Here is a 24,694-nt window from a genome sequence, read left to right on the forward strand (position 1 = left end):
GAACAACAACCTTCCTTACTCGATTTGGAAAAAAAAAATAAATACTAAGTATTACTTATTAATATATTAGTGCTCTATATTTCATTTCATCCCTCTATATATATTTTTTGATAGTAAATAATTTTCTTCCCTTCTCTGTGCAGAATGGAGTACTGATTGTTAATTTTTTTAGATCTGATGTACTGAAAAGTTTTTTTGGTCAACCAAACAAGAAATACACGAGGATTCCACTAACCACAAGCGAAACAAAAACAACTGGAGTCGTGCGACACGTCCAGCTAGTTGTGAATTATATCAGTTTAAGATTTAACTTCGTATATTCTTTTACCAAAGATAGGCTTTCATTATAATTTTTTGGTACAACAAGCCAAACGAAGATTACGCAGAAAATTTAACCAATAAGAAATTACAACTCCATCAACCGCAAAACCAGGTTCCTTAGTATAAAATCTAATTTAAATTTTAAACAGTTCGTATATACTTTGTTCTCAATCCGTTAATATTCACGGTTGAAGAATCACCTCTGGAACTACTGTTTTGTGTTTTGAGGAAGTGACGATCTCGGTAATTCTGTGTCAATATTTTATCTGGATTGAGGAGAAAAAAAACCTAATCCCACCCGATGAATGCACAGGATTTTGCTAATTTAATCTAGAAGGAAAAATAATCACAAACTAAGATAACTAAACATTTTTGGACAGAGAGCACACACAAAAAAAGGTATTCGCTGTATGCCATACCAAAACCCTCAATCCTGAAAGTAATCCGTATGCTGTAGGATTCATTAGCTACAGCCTACAAGAATTAGCATGAGAATAGTAAAAATAAATATAGAAAGAAAAAAGAAGAAGTAAAAGTCCACTGTAATTACTTCAGAAATAAACAAAATGGAAGAACATCTACTTAAATAAAAAGATAAGAAAACAACAGTTAAAAGCCTCTTGACTGCTTCCCTAAAAAGAAAGTCTCTAGCTGCTTACAAGATTTGTGCAATTGAACTCAAATATACTAACCAGCAATCGTTTTGTTATATTCATGGAGAAAAATTTGATGTATATATCAGAGAACCTGTATGCCAATAACAGAAGTATGAGGATAATAAGTAAATTAGTTACAGCAACTCAGAAAGTGCACAATAATCTTTTGATCAAATGCCTCCCTGTAATGCAAGCCATCACCCCAAACATTAATAGCTTCCATCTGCATTAACACCATGCTTCACTCCCTTGGCTTGAGGTGTTACTTGGTTCCTACTTGAGGTATCAAATCCCTTTTCCGGCCCATAATGTCGTGATCCACATATGGCTTCCAACATATAAGGAGCAGTATAGTTTAGCGTTATGTAGTGTCACCGAAGGCAGTAAGCATGCAACTCTTCCCGTTAACATGGTATCATTATTGATGTTGCTTCAGCAATTCCATCCAGTAACCAAACTAGCTTATAATGAAACACAGGTTCAATTCCTTAGTGAGCTGACTGGTGTCACCTTACATAATATCACATTGGGTCGTGGCACCGAAAATGAGAGACCAGGAAATACAAAGCAGAGCAATCTCATTGGTGGTTAAAGAGCACTTTTAAGCTGCTTCACAGAGATTGGTGAATTCAATTGCAGCATATAAAATATCTATGTTGTGTTCAAGGCTCATGGTGTTTGGCTCATCAATCCACAAGCCATCCAAATCAACAACCTATGCAGGCTTATATGAGGATTCTTTAACAAGTGTGAATCATCTGTACCATCAGAGGACCACCAGAATACAGGTGCCTATTAAATTCTGGGGCTGAGCAAGGATATGATCATAAAGACTGAATGTCATTATGTTTCAGTGTACTAGTCTCTTGCACCAGCTGAGAATTCTAGATACGTTTGATTCCACAAGATCCTTCATTCTCTGTTTACTTCTCCTTGAATCTTCAATATCTAGAGTCCTGTAGGCAAGGGCAAGCAAGTACATTGCTGGATGCAGTCTCCTGCACATGGAAAAATATATCTGCACATCAAACCCCACAATACTGTTTTCGAGCCTACTGAATAATCCGACAACATTTCGTATGGCAACTCGTATATGCAACATCAAGAGAAGAGGATTATACATGGTGATTACAGTTGGAGACATTTCCCAAATTCATGGGACATAATGAGAAAGATAACCAGCTGTAGCCGAGTGGCTTCTGCTAGACTAGAAGCACGGAAAGTAAGATTTTCATATTAATCTTTTCAAGCAGGGTGTAAACACATCCTACATTGTCACAATAATATCAATTTACAAAGATGCAAAACATCAAAGCATAATTATCAGCAAAATTCATAAAATACTTAAATTTGTTTCTGCCAGACTGCCACAATGTATAAGCTTATCATTAAATGGGTGGAGAATTTAATTTCATATGTTTGAGGCTTCTATAACCTGACACTTACTTCTCAAAGTGATCATTTGCCCCTAAGCCATCCCAATACCTCTGAGATAGCACATTTCGACCTTTCTTATCTCTGCCAAACGTCTCCACATACCAACCTCCAATGTCATGCATGCCACATCGAGGTTCAAATAGCCAAAATCTGTTTGAGAGAAAACTCATTACTAATGACATCAATAAACAAAAAACCAAGTGAAAATGAGAGACCTATATCTTGTATACTAACAAGAAAAACAGTGATTTACCAGAGAACACTCTGATATGAATATCACAAGCGCAATGTTCTATGGATTTCCTGGCTTTTAAGTTATGAATTAAAAAGAAAATTCACAATCCAATGGCATCATCTTCTGCTAAACTTTATACTTGGCCACTGGTGTCTCTAGGAGCCGGTAATTCATTAAACTACTAAAAAAACGATTTAAAGCAAATCTAACAACTTGATCCGCTAACCATATGGATACTGTGGTCAAAAGCTCCTATGCTTCCAACAAACAAGCACCAATGTACCAACATAGGAAGAGCAGACAGAGCCTTGTGATATAAATAGAAAGGAGCCTAACTATGACTCTTAATGACATTGAAAAGTACAATAAACCATAATTACTGAGCACAAAAATAACTACTAGTTCTCTTACCATTTGTCTCTTAATAGTTAACCATAAGCTTTCATAGTTCCACCTTCTGAGAAAGAGTAACAAAAAAAAATGAAAAGAGAGGGAGGATGACAGAAAATGGAAGACTGCAGCGATCGTAAGTAAAAAGAGACAGCATTGACCAGGAGGCGCAATTTTCCAAGCTCAAAGCTAAATGTGGATGACTAGACATCAATAAATTAGTAAACCATAACTTCCTTTAATGATGTCATTCCATTTCAGCTTTTCGTTTCCATCCAACTCAATAAGATAGATTAACTCCAGTTTTGTAGTCTGATTCATCTCTAAGCCCACCTCTCCACATTTACTTTGTAACTAAAGAATAGGCACAAAAGTCCCATGATAGTTTGACAAAAATATAGAGAGAAAAACTAGCACTTCTGATGAGTATTGACTCAAAAGGTTAAGTTATGGACTTTACTTGCTCGGAGGTAGCCTAGCTCTGCGGCATCTGCACTCACAGGTTGATACTTCTCCTAATTGATACCAGTGCATGTGTCTTACCTGAAACAAATTTCTCACGCAAATTAAAGTGGAAAAATTATGAATATGATTCCTTAAGCCAAGAGAAAGACAGCCATTCCAAGAACAAATTCCAGAGCGGCATGTATGGCACATGGTAAGAAGAATTCTAATAAAACCCAGGATACATAAAGCTTAAGAAGCACAATATTCTCAAATGACAGGTGCACATGTAAGAGTGATGGTTCATGCACGGACTACAACAGGATGTTGCAGCGTGCATCTATGAATCTATGCAAAAAGGTTTTTCGACTAGTTAAAGCCATGAAGTGAATTTATCATCACGGAAGTCAAGCAAATTCGTCAATTAAAGCCATCAATCCATGGAATACCCACCAAAGAATCATATCGGGAAAACCACCAATGTGCTGTGAACACATGGTATATCCACAGTTCATCTTTGTGGAGCCACATTACAGAGTCCAATTAAAGATGGAACCCTGAGGTTTAGATGGCTAAGAGCAGAAGCTCATAAATACTTGGACTTCTCATGACTATTCCTTTGCTTCAAAGAAGTGAAAGTACATAATGCTAGATTTAAAAAAACATGGCTCCAAAATTTAAGGCTTTGTATCGGAGACTGAGACTGACAAAAAATTCTTATACACATGTCGAACATGTTCTTTTTCTTGCATTCTTTATGTTTTGGACACCAAACTTCTTCTGTTTCACTTGATCACATCTTTGGTGGTGCTTATTCTCCTACACTATTTGTTGATCTATAACAAACTGTTCAGTCAGAAATAGTAAGTTACTAAATTATAAAAGACATGAAAAGGGGAAAGTCCATTTTTTTGAAAGAAAAAATTGTAACTCGTCTGGAACTTCCTTTGGGGCGAGGTAAGCCCTTAACATTGTAGACGCAAGATGGAACAGCTAAAGTCCCATGGGGTATATGCCATGACAGGTGAGGCATTCGCCTTATGGACACCTTACGCCTTAGGTTGTCTATCCAGTACACTCCAAGAATGGCTCGTGCATGCTTTACGCCTTGGATTGCCCGTTCAAAACGCCACAGTGTTTGATTTATAAATGTTTTCAAGTATTTGTCTATAATTTATATAATGAGTACGTTGTTCTACAATTAAGAGCTTGATGGCTTAGAATATTAAATTATGCCTAGGTAGTTAAATAAATATTTATACCTTTTATCTTTTGAATTTTAATTTTTTTTTAGAAATTTATCTTTTAATTTATTTCTTAATGTTATTTTACTACTCCCTCCGTTCACTTTTACTTGTCCACTGTACTAAAAATGCGTTTTCACTTTTACTTGTCCACTATACTAAATCAAGAGAAAGACAATCTTTTTTTTCATGTTTTCCCTTATCATTAACTACTCATTCCCCAAATTATTTCCACGACTTTTGGAGATACTATCATTTATGGGTAAAATTATAAAATACATATTCATTTATTTTTTCTTAAACGGAGTGCAAAGTCAAAAATGGACAACTAAACATGAACGGAAGGAGTACTAAATATTAAGAGTTCAAAGTTTCTGGGGTTACACTCCGCCCCAGTATAGCTACAATGTCTTGTTCTATGCCTTCGCCTTCTAAAACACTTGGAAATCATAAACGGAGGTATGAGTGGATAACAGAGGTTCATATACAAGAGAAAGGATACATTTATTGCAAATTTTCAGACATAACTATATCTGAGTTCTTTTGCGGTTATAGTCATCTAAGTATATATTTTTTCAACGTTCTTTTTTGGCCTATGCTACATAAGAAACTTGCATAACCTAACTACAACAAAAATTCAATTGGGTCACGTCGACATGTCCCCTCAAAATTAAAGTTTTCCGGTCTTCATGATTGAATTTGTGTCATCATCCAACAAGACCCCATGTCCACATCCATGCTATTAAGCCCAATATAATCCTAGTATCCTCGGCAGAGCTATGTAGAGCCAAGGGGGTAATTGAATCCCCTTCACCAAAATATTATAATGTGAATGTTTTTTTTTTTGGTTATATGTAAACTAAGCTCATGACATCCGGTAAGATTCTAGTGTAGTGGCAAAGGGGTTTAAAAATTATTTTAGGTTACAGGTTCAAATCCCAAGTGGTAAGATTCTAGTGTAGTGGCAAAGGGGTTTAAAAATTGTTTTAGGTTACAGGTTCAAATCCCAAGTGTAACGTTCTAGTATTTTTCTGAATCCGCTTGCATAAATTTCTTGTACTTATGTTAAAAAATCCATTTAATATATATAAATAATTTATCTAGAACCCATGAAGCTGCAATAACAACAACATACCCAGTGTATTTCAACAATTGAGGTCTGGGAAAGGTAGTGTGTACGCAGACCTTACCCCTATCTTGTGGAGGTAGAGAGGTTGTTTCCGATAGACCTCAGCTCAAAAAAATTTCTAAGCAGGATTGGAAAAGAAGCCATGTTGAAAAACAGTAATGAAGAAGCCATGAAGCTGCATTTTCTAAAATCCAGAACTCATAAACGCAAAATCCTAGCTCCGCCTCTGGATATGCCGGATGAAGGATGTCAATTGAACTACCACTGTAAAAATCACCTTAGACGCACACTCAGTTCTTTCTAGGCTTCATTTTTCTCCATTGACAAAACCAATGAAGAACTCCATCCATATCTTCCACTCTATACTATGTTAATGAGTTTTCTATTTGCCATCTCGAATGGCCGTGATCGCTCTCTCACTCTTCCCCTTTGATTGCTCCAACTACTCCATGGACCACCATCCTAGGACTTGCCAGCACAGCAACTATGATATCAAAATCCAATCAGAAGTACTACGAGCTTGATGCTTGGCCAACCATAGAGTATTAAAAGGAGAATGATTTCAGCTACAACAAGACATCGCTTGTAGATAAGCCATACCTCCTGTCAAAACCTTACACTTGAGTGCAGAGGAAGGATGTTAAATTTGTACACGGTGCATGTGGTTGTAAGATAAATAAGTGTAGAAGAAGTGTAGAATATGCTAAGCTACTCCAAGTATCTCTTAGATTGGACAGAAATGGTCCATAAGACAAAGAAAACAATTCATGACTACTTGCAAGTCAGGTATACCGCAACACCAACCAACATATTAAAGGCCAAACACCAAAAAGCATAGTGAAGGCAAGCCTAGACATTTTTCTATTGCATTCAGACAATGACCTTAGAACTACACTTGCAACTTTATGCAATGTTTACAGCAATCTACAACTACTCTTCATAAGCAGCTGGCAGATAGGGAAAGAACTGGTATTGCTCATTGTACCAACTCGCCCCTCCATCCCCTTCTTTTTCTAGCAAAAGATATTTGACAGGATAAAAGATAAAGAATATAATAGATGATATTAGACTCACCAGCAATGTTCGATGCTTCATAATCACATGGGTTTTTAGACCATTGTTGTCATAAACATCGCAAGAACCTTCTTCAGGACTGGTCCCCAACCCTGTTATCATTCCCAGTGGAACGGCAGATTTCAATCCGAAATCTATAAAGTTACTTTTAGAAAATCTTTGGACTTCATCTGAATTGAGGTAAACATGAATGCAGTCATCAAAACCCTCATTCTGTATCCCATTAGATCTACTCCTAGGTGGAACTCTTGTGGCCACAGCAACAAGCCTCCTTCCAACATGCAATTCCAAGTTTCTGTATGCATCTGATGTAGGGTAATTAGAACTTCTCAATTGCCTTTGATCAGAACCAGTATGAGCCGTCTCCGGATGCATTTTCATGGGGATATTCTCAATGGAATGACACAAGCCCGGCGTAAAGGAAGTTAGTTTTTCCATAGAAGCATGTGACAGTTCGGAGACATTTTTGGCTAAACAGACCATCCCAAAAAGATCTCGCCCGAACACCAGGTGCAGAACCTCAGCTGTTTCATATACTGATCTCTCCTCAGCTTCAAAACACTCAGGAAGGAGATCTGACTCAATCTCAGGGCCGTAGAATGCTAAATGTAATGCTGAGTAGAAATCTCTTTCCAGTGCATCAAAATAGCCTGATCCAGATACTACCCTATTTTCAGCCAATATGTCATTTACTGTTTGTCTATACCACTTTAACCATTCAACAACTTCCATCTCCTTGATTGACGTGCTATATGATTCATACATGCACATTTTCGAACCTTGTCTAGAATGCACATGAACAAGTGTTTTTCGAGCTGAGAGGTACTGGTCATAATGCGCTCTCTTCTCAGAATCGGATAGAATCTGCATTCCATTTGTTATCCAAGTAAATACCAGTATTCTCTCTAGTAAATAAAGATATTACCCTTCACTTTCTTTTTTTTTTTTTTTTTGGAGAAGGTAAAGTAATCTCATATATAATCCACCACAAAGGATGTGCTGTTAAAATTGTACAACATCAGCAGAGGACCCAAAAAACCAGCAAAAAATCCCAACTATCCTGTACCAATTCTAGTAGTTGTAGAAGTACTTCAGCCTCATTTACATGTTCCATTCTACACCAAAGCAAAACAAAGATATACAATTAGCCTTTATCTTAAGAATTAACTTAGCAATATCTTCAACGCATCTTTTTATTTTGTGATAACCGTGGTGGCCGGACCAGTTTGCGCGCATTTCAACTAATTCAACGGGTACTTGCTACCTCCCACTAACGCTTGGACAGATAAGAAATCACCTCGTGTTTAAGCCTCCACTAAATTTAAACCTGAAAACTCATGGTTCTAACCCACTTCTTTGACCACTAGAGCACACATTTGGTTGCATCTTCAAAGCATCTTTTGTTCCTCTCGAGCCATATAGTCCACCATATGCATATGCAGTATAATATTCCACCATAGAGGACTAGGATGTTAAATGTGCACATGTTTAAATGTCACTTTTGTACAAGTTTAAATGTCATTTTTGTAATAATTATGAAATTCTAGAGGACTTCTAGGATATTGATTTATTGAATCAACTAAGAATGAAAAGCATCTACTCTGTCATAATGGCGTCCATGTCTGTATAGTAACATGATTTCACCTCATTTCATTCTCCCTGAGAAGGCGTGCTTGCTTTAGGGTTGGTGACCGCGATCGCGAAGGGTACCTCTGGAGCAGTGTTTAAAGTACTCTATTTCGAAGGTTTTGGTCATTTTATCATATTTTGAGCTATGGAGTTCGGATTGTGGGATAATACTGGGTATGTTGTTGTTGGAGCTCGGATTTGGGCGATTTTGAAGGGGATTTTCACACTTCGGATTGGGGTAATCATGGCCCTTTTTCTTTCACAACTCGGGATCACTTTTACAAGCATTAAAATGGATATACCATGACAAATATGGAAGATCCCAAAAACAAAACAAAACAAAACTGTAATAGCCAACAGAGCAGTTTACACATTTGATATTCAAATCATAGTCTAGCTTAGCTCATGTGGTCCTAAATTAAGCAAAAAACTGCAACAAAGCCTATGCTTATATTTCTCTCGTGTTCAATTAAACTTTCAATCAACATAAAAATTGAGGCTCTTAAATATCCCAATTTTTTCGTACTCCTCAATTCCAACCTGGGTCAATCAGTTATACGAGTCATCTGCATCCACTCCACTCTGTTCACGAAGTTAATTTTCCATTGATTCGTATTTTTACTCGCCCACAATGCTCCTCTTTTATCCAGATCTGGAACTAAATATACTTTGCAAGGATAGGCGAAGTGAAACATCCGGTTAATTTCACGGACGGTTACTCAACTTTCATTTTATTGTACCAAGGTGACTAAACTATTTTGTGTGTCATTCACCTTTGCCTGAGTGTCACAAAAGTTGCTAAATAAATTTTGTAATAAAAAAGACACTCAACTTTGCCTAAATATCCTAGAAAACGTCTCCTTTGTTTTTCTCCTAGTGACTTCATGTGGTATTTAAGCAAAGTTGAGCAATTTTTTTGTTACAAAAAGTAATTTAGTGACTTTGATGATACTTGGATAAAGCTGAGTGACATTTTAGTTACAAAAAATAGCTTGGTAATTTTGGTTCAATAAGTGAAAGTTGAGTGATCATCCATGAAATTAACCCTTAAACATCTCAATTTTTTTTACTATACGTATTTTATATCCTTAATTGTAGCTAATAACAAATATTGCACATTGATTGAATTGAACTAAGAACAATTCAACAATTATATTTATCCTGATAACAAAGTAAATTGAGGCAGAATACATTAAAAAATTAAAAAGAAAAAAGAAAGTGAAAAGATTAATGTCACTGAAAAAATGGAAATTATAGGGAAGAAATGCATGACCTCATAAGCAGCAAGTATGTCAACGAATTGCTTGGAAGTAGAGGAGGAATTGGGCGTGGAATGAGGGAGGAGGTCAGGGTGAGTCTCCTTAGCCAATTTACGAAAAGAGACTTTGATTTCAGCAAAAGAGCTTGTTTCTGACACACCTAATAGCTCGTAAGCGTTGAGTCCGGTAAACTCGGACTGAGCCGACTCGGTCCCTGTACTGAGCCACCGCTTTGTAATAAAATTGGGATTATAATTGTTTAGCAGAGAGATAGAGTGTGGAGCCATATAATTTGATTGAGGTGAAACTATATAAAGAAGAAATTGATGATGATGAGAGTGAAGAGTAGAGGCTTTTCCGATGAAGAATTTCATTTCTGAGATTAAGGAGTTGTGGAAGACGGTGGCACTGGTTCGGTTTTCTCAACAGTTATTTCCCCTCGTAAATGAGTTTTCCCTTTTTAACATTCTTTTTCTCCACCTTTGTAACATTTTCTTTTAGCTTGCATAAACAGGTGCATATAGCAAGAAATAAAGTAGTGGCATTCTTCTTTAGGAAAGATAAAAGGTTCCGATAATACTCCCTGCGCTCCATATTAATTCTCCTCCTTACTAAACATATCTAATTCAAAATATTATCAGTTTCAAAAATTAAGATATAATTTATCATTTTTTTCCAATTTGCTCTTAGTACTAAATATTCTTGAAAGTAAAAAAAACTAGCATAGAAAATCTAAATGGAAGAGTAACAATCCATAAATAAATAGAATACTTATTGAAGAGGATTAATATGTTGAATGATTAAAGAAATAAGTAAGGGTATCGTATTAAAAAAAAATTATTAATAACTTTTTAAAAGACGTATAAAAGAGAAATAGAAAAACTAATATGGACCGAAAGGGGCAGTAAATCAAATTGGAGTGGTAATTACTTCTATTTTATTTTATATTTTTCTGTATATGAATAGGACAAATATTTTAGAGAACGGAGGAATAAAAGATGATTAAACATTGACAACTTTTCTACATTGACAGATAACAGAGTTCTGGCCTACTATTATTGTCTTTAACGAAAAAGCTACGTCATAATATTATTTTTTCTTCCTAGTCGATAGAAATATAATAAGACGTTCTGCATAGAAATAATAAGACGTTTACCACAATAGTTTGAATAGAGCAGTGTATCTCATTCTAAACAAAAAGTATGAATCTAGAAATTAAAATAGAAAAAGTACAAATCAATACCGCTAAATTTTAACTATAATGGAAGAAATGTGTTAAAGAATGATTTGCTTGACCGTCTAAATAGTAATTAAGTGACATAAATGAGAAAAGAGTTCTTTTTAATGTTTAACAGGAAATATCCTTGGCCAATTTCTTTTTCTTTCCTCGGGTTTTTCACGTGATCTCAATATTTTTCTTGAGAAGAAATTACCCCTATTCTTCTTAAGTCGAAAATAATTGAAGGGCTTAAATTTCATTCTTGGAAAAGTATAGTGGACTCCAAAATTTTATATAAAAGGGTGAGGGATCAATGTCCCGAGAAACAACTCATTTATATGAAGTTCCTTCCAATTTCTCTTCTCAAACCAAAGTAATAAAAAGCATATTCCAAGGATGATATTTCAACAATACTGCATGAATCCGATGAAGAACGGACAAAATTATCACAAATAAATTGTTTTAAAAAAAACCTCTTTCATCTAAAATGCTTTGATACTCATAATTATTTGCTGATCATCGACAAGACCTTCACTAGTCATCAGAAAGCCGGAGAGGCGGAGAGCTGTTCCGGGGGATGAAATGCAAACCCAAATTCTACCACCAAGGCTATCTTGCTTCTCCGATAGTAAATACGAGGTGTGAGTTAGTTCGTGCCAAATAGTGAAAAGCAAAATGTTCGTGTAGCGTCTCATACCATTTGAATGGAAAGTGTGTTGACGACCAAATTGAACTCCACATAGAATCTCCTCAAAATACCTCGTTAAAGGCTGCATCTTTCCTTGATTTCCAATTAAAAGAGGATGTCATTCGCATTCTTCATGAAAGTATGAAGCTTAAAAAGTTTCACCATCTTTGAATCAACAGGCGACATTCAGGAGCCACTCAATTCCGATAGAAGAGCTTCAGATATGGAAGGGGGTCACAACTTATGCCAGTTATGGTGTGGTTGCTTTCCTAGCCGCTTCAACATATACATGCATCCAGCAGCGGAAAAGAGACCTATTGGGTCCATCCCATGGCCCATGTGAAAGAAGATAAGTTTCCTTTTTGGTTTTGTGGAGCCAACCAATTTAGAAGTTCAATTTGGGCAACTAGCTTTTGAAGTGAATATTGATGTCATTGCATACATCAATATAGACATTCTTCCACTATAAATAGGTGTCTCTACCATCATTTGTAATCACACCAAAACAAAGAGAAAGAGAGTGATTTACAGAGTAAGAAGCAAAATACTCTGTGAGAAAAAATATAGAGGGTTTGAACGGTATTGTAATGAGTTAAAAAAATCAAAAGAATGTTATTTTTTTTTAAGTGTTTAGTGGTCTTTGAGTATTTTACTCGGTACCACAAATTGTAAAATACTCACTATAGTAAAATCAGTTGATCATCTCGGGCCGTGATTTTTCCCTTATTCAGAAGGGCTTTCCACGTAAAAATCTCGGTGTCCTTGTTTCTCTTATTATTACTGTTAGTTACGGTATTTTAGTAATCCGCATTTATTATAGTCGTATACCGTGAATATTATTTCTGTGAGGGTTAATTTTTCCAACAACTAGTATCAGAGCACAGGTTCTGCTCATTCACAGAAATATTATTTAATGTGACAAAAAAATGTCAGGAGTAAAGTATGAAATAACAAGATTCAACGATAATGACGGTTTCTCCATATGGCAAAGAAAGATGAAGGACCTGCTCATCCAACAAGGGTTAGACATTGCACTAGATGGAAAAGAGGCAAAGCCGAAAACCATGAAAGACGAGGAATGTGCAGACATAGATAAGAAGGCGGCTAGTGCAATCAGACTGCACTTGTCCGATGAAGTATTCAATAATGTCGGGGACGAAAATAGTGCATGTGGTATTTGGAAAAGACTAGAAAGTCTATACATGTCCAAATCCTTAACAAACAAGTAGTTTTTGAAAAAGCAACTTTATGCCATCCATATGAGTGAATGTACAAATTTCTTGTCCCATTTAAATATGTTCAATGGATTAATCACGCAGCTGGCAAACCTTGGAGAAACAATCACTGAAGTAGATAAGGCTATCATGCTTTTAAACTCGTTACCATCTTCCTATGATAATTTAGCAACAACCATCCCGCATGATAGAGATATCATCGATTTAAAGGAGGTCACATCAGCCATCCTACTCAATGATAAGATGAGGAAGAAGCCCGAAAATCAGGGGCAGGCTCTTAGCATGGAAAACAGAGGAAGAAGTTTTTATAGAGCATCGAGTAGCTGTGATAAATCCAAAGCTCGTGGAAAGTCCAGTAACCGGTCAAAGGGTAGAAACTGCTACAGTTGCGGTCAACCCGGTCACTTCAAAAGAGATTGCCCAAAGAAAGGCCGAGGCGAGAGCAGTGGCCAGGAGAATAATGACAACACAACCGCTGCAGTGTACAACAATGATTCGGTGGTTCTCTTCGTTCACGAGGAGGAGGAATGCATGCACTTAGCAAGCCAAGAGTCATAATGGGTGGTTAACACAGCAACATCCTACCATTCCACACCGGTAAGAGAATTTTTCTATAGGTACAAAGCAGGAGACTTTGGAATGGTCAAGAATTCAAGATGGGAAATACCATTCACTCATAGATTGTGGGGATTGGCGACATTTGTATCAAGACAAATGTCGGATGCACATTAGTTTAAAAGATATGCGATGTGTACCAGATCTGCGAATGAATTTGATTTCAGGGATCGCTCTAGATCGAGACGGGTACGAGAATCACTTCGCCAATAGGAAGTGGAGACTCACCAAGGGATCATTGGTGATTGCTAAAGGAGTTGATCCCTACACATTGTACAAGACAATCATTGAGATATGTGAAGATGGATTACATGTGGCTGTAAATGATACGCCTGCAGATTTATGGCACTGGAGATTAGGCCATATGAGTGAGAAGGGACTGCAGATCCTATCCAAAAAGTCACTCATCTCATTTGCAAAAGGTACAACTGTGAATTCTTGTAATTATTATTTATTTGGAAAACAACACAGGGTATCGTTTCAAGCAACTCATGGAAGAAAATCGAATATACTTGATTTAGTATATTTTAATGTTTGTGGTCCAATGGATGTAGAATCAATGGGAGGTAACAAATATTTTCTCACATTTATTGATGATGCTTCACGGAAATTGTGGGTTTATTTCTTGAGAACCAAAGACCAGGTTTTCAAGTATTTCAGAAATTTCATGCTCTGGTGGAAAGGAAGACAGGTCAAAAATTAAAGCATCTCAGGACAGACAATGGAGGAGAGTATACTTCAAAGGAGTTTGAAGACTACTGCTCAAGCCATGGAATCAGACATGATAGGACAGTTCCTGGAACTCCACAATACAATGGTGTAGCTGAAAGGATGAATCACACCATTGTCGAAAAAGTGAGAAGTATGCTCAAAATGGCAAAATTACGTAAGTCATTTTGGGGTGAAGCAGCTCGCACAACCTGTTACTTGATTAACAGAAGTCCATCAGTTCCATTGGAGTTTGACATTGTCTGGACCAACAAAGAGGTGTCCTACTCCCATCTGAAAGTGTTTGAATGTAAAGCTTTTGCACATGTGCCGAAGGAGCAGAGAACGAAGTTGGATGACAAAGTTATTCCGTGCATCTTCATCGGTTATGGAGATGAAGAGTTTGACTACAGATTGTGGGACCCAGAAAGGAAAAAGATCATCAGAAGCAGAGATGTGATTTTCAGAGAAGATGTGGTCGGGATTGATAGTGATCAATCAACAAAGACCAAAATGATAATGGTATAGTTTCTAACTTTGTTACTACTCCTGCTGTACTTGTACGTAATCCTTCCACAGATGAAGAATGGCACACAGAAGGCGTAGATGAAGAGGTTGCTGAGCAGGGGGAGCACCCCAGTCCACAAGAGGAATAAGGAGAGCAACAACAGCAAGAAGAAGGACAACAACCTTTGAGAAGATCTGAAAGAGATAAGGTAGAGTCCACAAGGTATACTTCTTCGGAGTATATCCCCGTCACTGATGAGGGGGAGCCTAAGAATTTCAAGGAGGTGTTATCTCATCCGGAACAAATCCAGTGGATGGAAGCCATGCAAGAAGAGATGAAGTCTTTACAAAAGAATGATACGTACGAACTGGTTGAACTTCCAAAAGGCAAAAGACCGCTCAAGTGCAAGTGGGTCTTCAAGCTCGAGAAAGATGAAAATGGCAAGCTGGTCAGACACAAATCTTGATTGGTGGTAAAAGGTTTCGAATAGAAGAAAGGTATTGATTTTGATGAAATTTTCTCACATGTTGTCAAAATGGCTTCTATTCGAACAATCTTGAGTTTGGCAGCTAGCCTAGATCTTGAAGTGGAGCAGTTGGACGTGAAAACTGCGTTTCTGCATGGAGATTTGGAAGAATAGATCTATATGGAGCAACCAGAAGGTTTTGAAGTAAAGGCGAAGAAACACATGGTGTGCAAGTTGAAAAGGAGACTTTATGGGCTGAAACAAGCACCTAGGTAGTGGTACAAGAAATTTGACTCATTCATGAGAAGTCAAACGTACACAAAGACTTTTTCAGATCCATGTGTATACTATAAGAAATTCTCTAACAATAACTTTATCATCTTGTTGTTATATGTGGATGACATGCTGATTGTAGGACAAGACAAGAAGTTGATTGTCAAGTTGAAGGAAGATTTGTCCAAGTCATTTGACATGAAAGACTTGGATCCAGCACGACAAATTCTAGGAATGGAGATTGTCCGAGATAGGACAAATAGTAAGTTGTTGCTGTCACAACATAAGTATATTGAACGTATACTTAAACGCTTCAACATGATGAGTGCTAAACCAGTTAGCATGCCTCTTGCTGGTCATATGAAATTGAGCAAGACAATGTGTCCTACAACAAAGGAAGATAAAGAAAGTATGGCTAAAGTTTCATATTCCTCTGCCGTCGGGAGCCTGATGTATGCAATGGTATGTACCATACCTGATATTGCTCATGATGTCGGTATTGTTAGCAAGTTTCTTGATAATCCCGAAAAAGAACATTGGGAAGTTGTGAAGTGGATACTTAGGTATTTAAAAGGAACCTTAGATGAATGCTTGTGTTTTTGGGAGATCAAATCCAGTCTTGAAGGGCTACATAGATGTTGATATGGCAGGTGATCTTGATAATCGTAAATCTACTACAGGATACCTGTTTACTTTTTCAGGGGGGGCTATATCATGGCAGTCGAAGTTGCAGAAGTGTGTTGCACTCTCTACAACTGAAGCAGAGTATATTGCTGCTACTGAAGCTGGAAAGGAGATGGTTTGGCTGAAACGGTTCCTTCGAGAGTTTGGATTACATCAAAAGGAGTATGTCATCTATTGTGACAGTCAAAGTGCAATAGACCTGAGCAAAAACACCATATATTATGCAAGGACGAAGCATATCGACGTGAGATATCACTGGATTCGAGAAAGGATAGAGGATGGATCTATGCAGGTCTAGAAGATCCATACAAGTGAGAATCCTTCGAATATACTGACCAAGGTGGTACCAAGAGACAAGTTCGAGCTATGCAAAGAACTTATCGGCATGCACTCAAACTAGAAACTCCGGTGTTACCTCCTTCAGGTGCATGAGACTAGAGGGGGAGATTTATTGGGTCCATCCCATGGCCCATGTGAAAGAAGATGAAGCTTCCTTTTTTGGTTTTGTCAAGCCAACCAATTTAGAAGTTCAATTTGGGCAACTAACTTTTGAAATTAATATTGATGTCATTGCATTATACCTGTTAATCGGGCCGGGCTGACCCGTTTACAACCCGGTTCAGCCCGGGTCAACCCGGTACTGTAGCGTGGGGGCGGACTGGGACGGGTTGGGCGGGGAGCGGGTTTCAAACGAACAGTTTTTTGATACCGGTGCACCGGAACCCGCTAAGCCCGTTAACGAGTTTTTAACGGGCTACAGCCCGGTTCAACCCGTTATCCGTTACAATTTTTTTTTTGGACCAACTGAAACTCCTGATATTGATACTTGTATTTATGATCTACACAAATATTTAGAAACATTATATAATTATTATGCTAACATTGTTGATGCTTCTTCTGCTGTAGATGCAAATATTCCTTCAAGTTCAGTTTCAACATCTGGGACCAATGCTTTGGATGATAATGATGGTGTTGAAAATTATTTGATTTGGTCTACACTAGGGGAGCATCAACAAACCAGTAGCAGGAATATTGATAAACTTCAATTCTACTTGCAAAAGTCAGCAGAGCCCCGCATAAAGGAATTTCTACCACTGGGTTGGTGGAGGAGCAACTCAAATCAATTTCCTGTTCTTTCGGCCATAGCTCGAAACGTGCTAAATGTGCCGATTTCAACAGTCGCATCAGAGAGCGCATTTAGCCAAGCAAGGCAGCAACTAGGAGATACCCGTCATTCATTGGGCAGCAACGCTTTAGAAATTCTAGTGTGCTTCAGAGATTGGATAAGATCAGAACGGCGAAATCAAGGGCGTGACGAGGTAGATGAAGCGGAGGACCAACAAATTGGAGATATAATGGTTTATGGTTCTGATTTAACCAATGTCGGAAACCAAGAACCTCTTGTTGATATAGATGGACTTACAAAAATGATGCAAACCATGTGATGTACTATTTCTTCTCCTTTTTTTTTATAATTGTTGTAAACTTTTAATTTGCAAGTTCAAAAATAACAAAATAAAAAAAGAACCAACTTAATTTGAAGTATTATATATTATTCAATAAAAATATCAAATGAAAGTCTTCGGAGTTTAATCCTTACATATTGCCTATTGGTCTTATTAAATAATTTTTTGTAGCCATTTACTTTCAAATTTCAATTTTAAAATTGTAAAATTCAAATTTCAAATTTAAAATTTTAAACTTCAAAGTTTAATTCTAAGCCTTAAAAGTTTGCAAACACTTAAGTATCAATAACATTGAATAAGAAAAATAAAATTTACTTTAAAAAAAAAATTGCACAGCCCGGTCCAACCCGCTAAGCCCGAACCCGAACGGACAAAAAAAACCCGAAAAAGTATAGCCCGCTAACAGCCCGAAACGTTAAACGGACAGGCTGGTTTTATTTTGTGTACAGCCCGTCTCAGGCCCCCCGTTAAACACCCATACACTGCATACATCAATATGGGCATTCTTCAACTATAAATAGGTGACTCTACCTTCATTTGTAATCACACCAAAACAAACAGAAAGAGAGTGATTTATAGAGTAAGAACCAAAATACTCTGTGAGGAAAAATATAGAGAGTTTGAGCGGTATTGTGGTGAGGGGGAAAAATCAAAAGAGAGTTATTTCTTTTGAGTGTTTAGTGGTCTTGGAGTATTTTACTCGGTACTACAAATTGTAAAATACTCACTATAGTGAAATCAGTTGCCCCTCTCGGGCCGTGGTTTTTCACGTAAAAATTTTGGTGTCCTTATTTCTCTTATTATTACCGTTGGTTACAATATTTTAGTAATCCGCATTTATTATAGTCGTATAACGTGAATATTATTTCTGTGGGGGTTAATTTTCCCAACAAGACCAAGTGCAACTGGTGCTATCATGGTTGAATTTTCAATATTCAGGTAGCAACCTCTCTACAAAAGATTCAAGATTATCAGAAGTATCAAATATTCACCAAATCACCGGAAATACAAATTAGAAGTCTCATGATAATGTTTGGCATTATGCATATACAGCCAATAAAACCAGATGCAAAAGTTCAATCCACTGAAAATTCCCGTCCCTAGTCTACATATACAATTGCACCTTATTCCTGTCTTCGTGGCAAATATGCATGTACATATATAAGATACACTAACTTGTCATTCTTTCAGAATAGGTCCATGTACCAATATTATTTTGGAACGTAGAGAACAGAAGGTGTTGCTGACGATTCAAACACACAACTGTGAGTGCAAATAGATAAATGCGGTTGGAAAAAAAAGAAACTCCCATGCATATTCTTCATGCTCTAGCATACATCATGATTGTTTACTTCGGCGGGAAGGAAAAAGGAAAGAGAGGGGGGAAGAGAACAAGAGAAGATGGGTTGCTAGATCTGCAGAGGATGTTGATAAGTCGTGAGACCCCTAAATTTCTAAGCAACCTGCATCCAGGTGCTTACCATCCAAATGCGACGTTCTTTAACGGGTTTTAGAGCGCACAAGATGCCACTGTAAAATGTGTATATGGTTTCTCTTAATGTGATAGTAGATTAAAGGATATATTTAGTACAGACCTGCACTAGAAAAAATAACACGAGAGCATTTGAAGGAGCAAGAGATAAACTCATCATTCCTCCGCGAAGTTCATTAGGCACGTACCTGCATAGTATAGGATGAAAAGGAACTTGAGCAATAGAAAGACTCCACCCAAATATATGAGAATCGGTATAATTCCCCACATATTGAGAATTACGAAATCATGATTTATTTAAAGAAATATATAGTAAAGTATTGCAAGTTACATGGTTCTCAATCTGGTAAATGAAGGCAAAACTAGTCCCATGCCAGCATGAAATATGCAGAACAGCATCACAAGAACTTTTATTTCCTGCAATCACATGGCAAATCATAAGGTTGACTTAAAAGCTTGATATCCAAACAGCATCAAACAAGTACATGACTAAAGTACCTGATAATCATAAGCTACAATGGACATGATGAATCCCATAACAACAAAAGCATACACTCAGCAGTCCTCTGTTCGAAGTGATAAAGGTCCATTGAAGAACCACGGAAGTGCAGGGCTTCCTAGCATCTTAGAGCCGAGCAAACATGGATATAATAAACCTAACAGAACCTCTCTGCCATCTGCCTAGAAATAGAACAAACTCTTAGTAGAGGAAATATTAATTCTTTCAGATAAAGGAACAAACATGGTGATACTGGAGCCAGAATGGAAAAAAAATCTGATTTCTCATGATATCAGTAATGTTCCAAAGTTTGAGGAGGAAGTGTAAAAGACATGCTTATAAATCTCAAATTACAGGAAAATGGATCCTAAAATAACTAAGTTACAAAATATGTTGAGCTAAGACTTGGTTATACACTAGACTGCACCCTGCTGTGCCATACACAAAAAGTCAACAATGCCAACTCACCCTCGGCACAAAGTAATAAGAAGAATGCTCTGCTTTCCCTTGACACCCTTCATTCTGACTTACAATTCAAATCTGACCAAGAACTGTGTTGTTTCACAAAATAAACTTCAGCTACAAACTTCAACAACTAATTTTAAAGCTTAAGGTTACAGAAGTCACACTTGTGTTTTCCATGTGTATTATCCAGAAACTCCATAAGATCCCTCTGAACAAAGATAGAGGGAGTAACACTTGTCTTAAAAATGATGGAGGGAGAAATGCCATGTGTGGTTTCTTGAAATATTTCACTAGCACATCAATCCAAAAGAAGGAAAATAATTACGTTTTTAGGTAGATTAGAGAATTAGATTTTCGTAAAGTTTGTTTCATCCATCCAAAGGCAGTGAAAATCATACCACAATGGTCGGAGCCCAAAGGATCCAAAAAACTGAAACGGAGAAGTGAACAGAAGCTTGCGCCCATGACAAAAGCCATATCCTTCTATCTGCCAACAATAAAAAATTGTTCATTGTTTAGACTTATTTGTGCATTAAAAAAATTTTAATCAAGCTGAATTCCAAAGACTACCAAGCTGCATTCATCGTCCATATGATTTGTTTCATACATATGCATATTCACACTGTCAGGCCATACTATATCATGATCATCCAAAAATTTCTAGTTTCTTAAAGTGGATTAAATAACATAAGAAACAAAAGGTTAATTACGACCTAGATACTTTACTCTATGGATGGACATACTTATCTCACTTAAATCTTTTGGTAATGTGAGCCCATTGAGTTCAATATGGAATGCATGAACAGTTGAACACAACAAGACCATAACTTTCGCCACTATCCAACCACCATTAGTGACTCCGCCCACATTATTGTATATGTACATGATAGGAAAAGGTCCTGAAGAGGTAAAGAATTAAGAACAAGAGCAGAAAACTCGTACCACTGAGTATATATGTATGAAATTTAGTGTGATAATCCTTAAGACTAGTTGATTTTGGATCTTCCTTCCACCCCCGGGTAACGTGAATCAGAGCAATAAAAGCCATTACCACAACTGCACCGAAAGGAGAAAGCATGCTTCTCTTTCCATTACCACCAAATAACCAATTCCCAAGCACTTGGCTTCCAATGAAAGATGCAGATTCAGCAAAAGTCATTACCCAAAACATGTCATTCATCAAATCTTGCCTCTGTCCCAGCTGCAAATAGTGACTGTAAAGAGACCATATCTTAGTTAACTATATGAGACTATTCCACTGAAATAATTCCAAAGTCATACAGAAAATCTGAACCTGTGTCTAAAGTTTACATGAACTTGGCGAATGATCAACTTAAAGCACTTGAGCTGCTACTGATAGCTAAGAAACCTATTTCCAAAAGAATATAATTATATGGTTCCGTCCTTTTATTTCTCTTTACTCCATTCATTTATGCCAAATAAATATAAAAGGGACAAACAAAACTCGAACTAGAAGGTTGCAAGCAATTGTACTTCCCACACGCAGAGCAAATGACACCCCCACCCCCACCCCTCCAAAGAAAGAGAAAGAAAAAAAAAAGAAAAAGAAGTTATTAAGACAAACCTTATCATGCTCAACAACCATCCATGTTTCAAAGTTGAAGAAGAAGATTGTTGACGCAAGAGAGAGACAAGCCAAACACTTGGATCTACAGTTACCCTCTTCCATATGGTAATAAAAAGGTGCAGCGAGCAGAATAACAAACAGACTTTTTTCTGGCCACTGCACGGGGAGATGTGATAAATAGTAATTCCATCACAACTTGATAGCAACAATCAATTTAATAATAGTAAACATGACGCAGCACCACATACTTGAAAACGCATCCTAGCTAAAGAAAGCACTCCAAATTCATGCTAATGGAACAATACAGAAGAATTGCGATTCATAGTTCCCCAAATATGATGTACTTATGAAAAAATCCCCAAATATGATGTAGTATAGAGTTTCAAAAAACAAAAATAAGTAACTCTCCTTAATACTCGCTATTTTCCAATTTATACGACACTCTTTCATCTAGTCTGTCCCAAAAAGTATGACATAATATAACTTTAAACTTTCTATTTAACTTAATGTGATTATATATTCTGCCTTAAACTATGTGCCTAGTCGAACACCCTCGTATAAATTGGGACGAAGAGAATATATCATTAAAATATGTTGTTTAGATTTTTTGGTTAATGGAAGTAACGTTTTTTCCCCCTTACGAATCAGGGAAATAGAAGGTAAAATAGAAAAAATCAATAGAAGTCTTACATCAAATCAGAGAACATGCCTAGAAAGGTACCAACAAAGAGAGCAGCTGCATATCCAAGACAGAGAGAAACAATCATATGCTCCCTACTAATGCCATTGTATGCCATCTCATATTCTCCAAATACTTCCCATAAGCCTTCCATTACTGTGAAAGTAGTTTGAAATGAATAAGAGCTGTAACATACATATCGAGTAAATTGCACCGAGGACATAATACTTAAGCATACCTGAAGAAAGAGAAAATAGGAAGAGGAAACGTCTTTGGAAACGAATGAAAGAAGAGGGAAGGGCATGATCAAAGACTGAAGAAATTCTGCTGCTGTTGTTGGAGTTGATTGGGGAAAAAAAGATTGAGAAGCAGCAGGATAGGAATATGAATAAATACAATGCTGGATTTGGCTCCCACACATCCCTCTCTATTACTACCCCCATCCCTTGTTTGGGCGGGAGGGAAGAAAGTTCGCCCGATCTATTTTGGATCACTTCTTTGTTTCAGTTGCAGACACAGAAAAGGAATAAGAGGTTCATCAATTGATTCATCGCATTCGGCGAATTTGTCAGTACGATGAAGGTGAGATTGTTCCTGTGGACTAGGAGCTCACTTGCTTGCCGGCCTAAATCGGGCTGCCTTCTTGAAACCCAGACTTATTGGGAAAACTACGCTATATAGCCTAAGCAGAGGAGTGAATAAATTATAGCCTTTCTTAAAATAATAGTGGGAAAAAAAAATTATATATATTATGTATGTTATATATAAAAATTATACAAATTTTATATATTTTTTTGACTATCAAATATAAAGAGTTTCTAGCGCGATCTAAAAGTAAAAAAAGCCCTAAATTATATCCCGTAAAATTTATATTTTTTGTATATTAATGTATACTATATATATTTTTAACATAATATAAAATTATGAATTTTGACTTTTTACAAAAATTAAAAAGAAATTGAAAAATTCTTTTCACATGCCTTTTAAACAAACGTCACCTAAGTAGAGTGGCTATTTCACTTGACCAAGCCTATGTTCATTTAAGGAGAGAGTTTGATTTGCTCGCCTCCTTTTTTAATAACAAGGAATTTACTATCCGATGTGCTCCATGTTTAGGTATAGTGGGTATGATCACAATTTTTTATGTGTGGATCTTTTAATCCTACCGCCGATAAAAACTTGATATTTAAGTAACTTAATGGTGGTAGAGTGACCCTCCGAATTTTTTGGTTATAATTTATAAGAAAAAAAGAAAACGATTTACAAGCCGGTGGTTATTAGTTTTGGATTGCCTCAAGAAAAGTTCAATATGTCTTACTAGTCAAGCACCACCAAGTAACAAAAGGTGCAGCAACCATCTTGTTAGATCAACAAGATCAAATTGCGGAAGCAAAATATGAAGAAGAGAACTCTAACTCAGAATAGGGATGAAGAGAGAGAATTTTATTATCTGAGAAAAATGAATGAATCGAAAATATTTGTTAGTTACACATTTAATCCTTTTGAGGCTTTATATACAGTGGGTAAAGAATTGCAAGGCTAGACCAAAAATAGCTAAGTGTAAACATATGGTGACTATATATGTAAAACTAATTAGAGACTATTACAAAGAAGTATTGGGCCATGTCAGCTGATTAGGCCTGCTCGTGTGGACTTTTGTATGTGAAGAAGTCCGGTGTTAACACTCACCCTCCCCCTCCAAGCTAGAGAGTGATAACACTCCAAGTTTGCCCAAAAGAGAGTGATGGGAAGCACCATGCAAAGCTTTGGTAAAAATGTCAGCCAATTGATCTGCACTTCTGATAAAATGAAGGGAAATCAGGCCTGAATTTAAGCACATCTCTGACATAATGACAATCGATTTCAATATGTTTAGTGCGTTCGTGGAAGACTGGATTAATATGTAAGGCAGCTTGATTATCACAATGAACAGGGATGGGGACTGAATGGCTGGCACCTAAATCACCAAGCAACCTTATCAACCATGAAATTTCTGCAACTACCTTCCTCAGAGCTCTGTACTTAACTTCAGCAGAGGAGAGAGAAATAGTAGGTTGTTTCTTGCTCTTTCATGAGATGGGACAACCACCAAAGGAAATGTAATGCCCAGAGACTGACTTTCTAGAAGTAGCACAAGTTGCCCAGTCAGAGTCTGAGTATGCAACAAGGGAAGTATCAGAAGACCTTGAAAGAAGAATCTCGTGTGCAGGATTAGAAGATATGTATCTCAAAACATAGAGAGCATCCATCATGTGAAGGACTCTAAGAGTCTGAAGAAACTGACTTAAATG

At 36.9% G+C, this 24,694-nt stretch overlaps 1 protein-coding gene and 1 pseudogene across 2 annotated transcripts; both read right to left on the bottom strand.

Annotated features, from left to right (window-relative positions):
* Positions 1 to 984: 984 nt before the first annotated feature.
* Positions 985 to 10,327, bottom strand: LOC104087613 (uncharacterized). Of its 2 annotated transcripts, XR_011414247.1 has the most exons (6): positions 9,833 to 10,327; positions 6,931 to 7,794; positions 3,500 to 3,582; positions 3,061 to 3,106; positions 2,424 to 2,564; positions 1,893 to 1,975 (listed from the first exon to the last, which is right to left on the bottom strand). XR_011414247.1 is itself a non-coding variant. In XM_009592145.4 (5 exons), exons 1-5 carry the CDS (start codon positions 10,190 to 10,192, stop codon positions 1,828 to 1,830), a joined length of 1,596 nt encoding a protein of 531 aa, XP_009590440.1. In that variant the 5' UTR covers positions 10,193 to 10,327; the 3' UTR covers positions 985 to 1,827. The 2 variants fall into 2 exon arrangements, 1 of the variants encoding a protein (XP_009590440.1); XM_009592145.4 differs by lacking the exon at positions 3,061 to 3,106 and having other exon boundaries at positions 985 to 1,975.
* On the bottom strand, positions 10,104 to 23,066 carry LOC104096442 (uncharacterized; annotated as a pseudogene).
* Between the last annotated feature and the right edge of the window lie 1,628 nt (positions 23,067 to 24,694).

This window comes from Nicotiana tomentosiformis, chromosome 2 (genome assembly GCF_000390325.3).
Source record: "Nicotiana tomentosiformis chromosome 2, ASM39032v3, whole genome shotgun sequence".
Classification (NCBI taxonomy): domain Eukaryota; kingdom Viridiplantae; phylum Streptophyta; class Magnoliopsida; order Solanales; family Solanaceae; genus Nicotiana; species Nicotiana tomentosiformis.

Bases quoted from the DNA above. Each gene is read 5' to 3' on its own strand.
- LOC104087613 (XM_009592145.4), bottom strand. From the start codon at position 10,192: ATGAAATTCTTCATCGGAAAAGCCTCTACTCTTCACTCTCATCATCAT. The intron at 3,583-6,930 runs GTGAGTCTAATA...AATTTGTTTCAG, and splicing joins TGAAGCATCGAACATTGCTG to GTAAGACACATGCACTGGTA. The intron at 1,976-2,423 runs GTAAGTGTCAGG...TTCCATGTGCAG, and splicing joins GCAAATGATCACTTTGAGAA to GAGACTGCATCCAGCAATGT.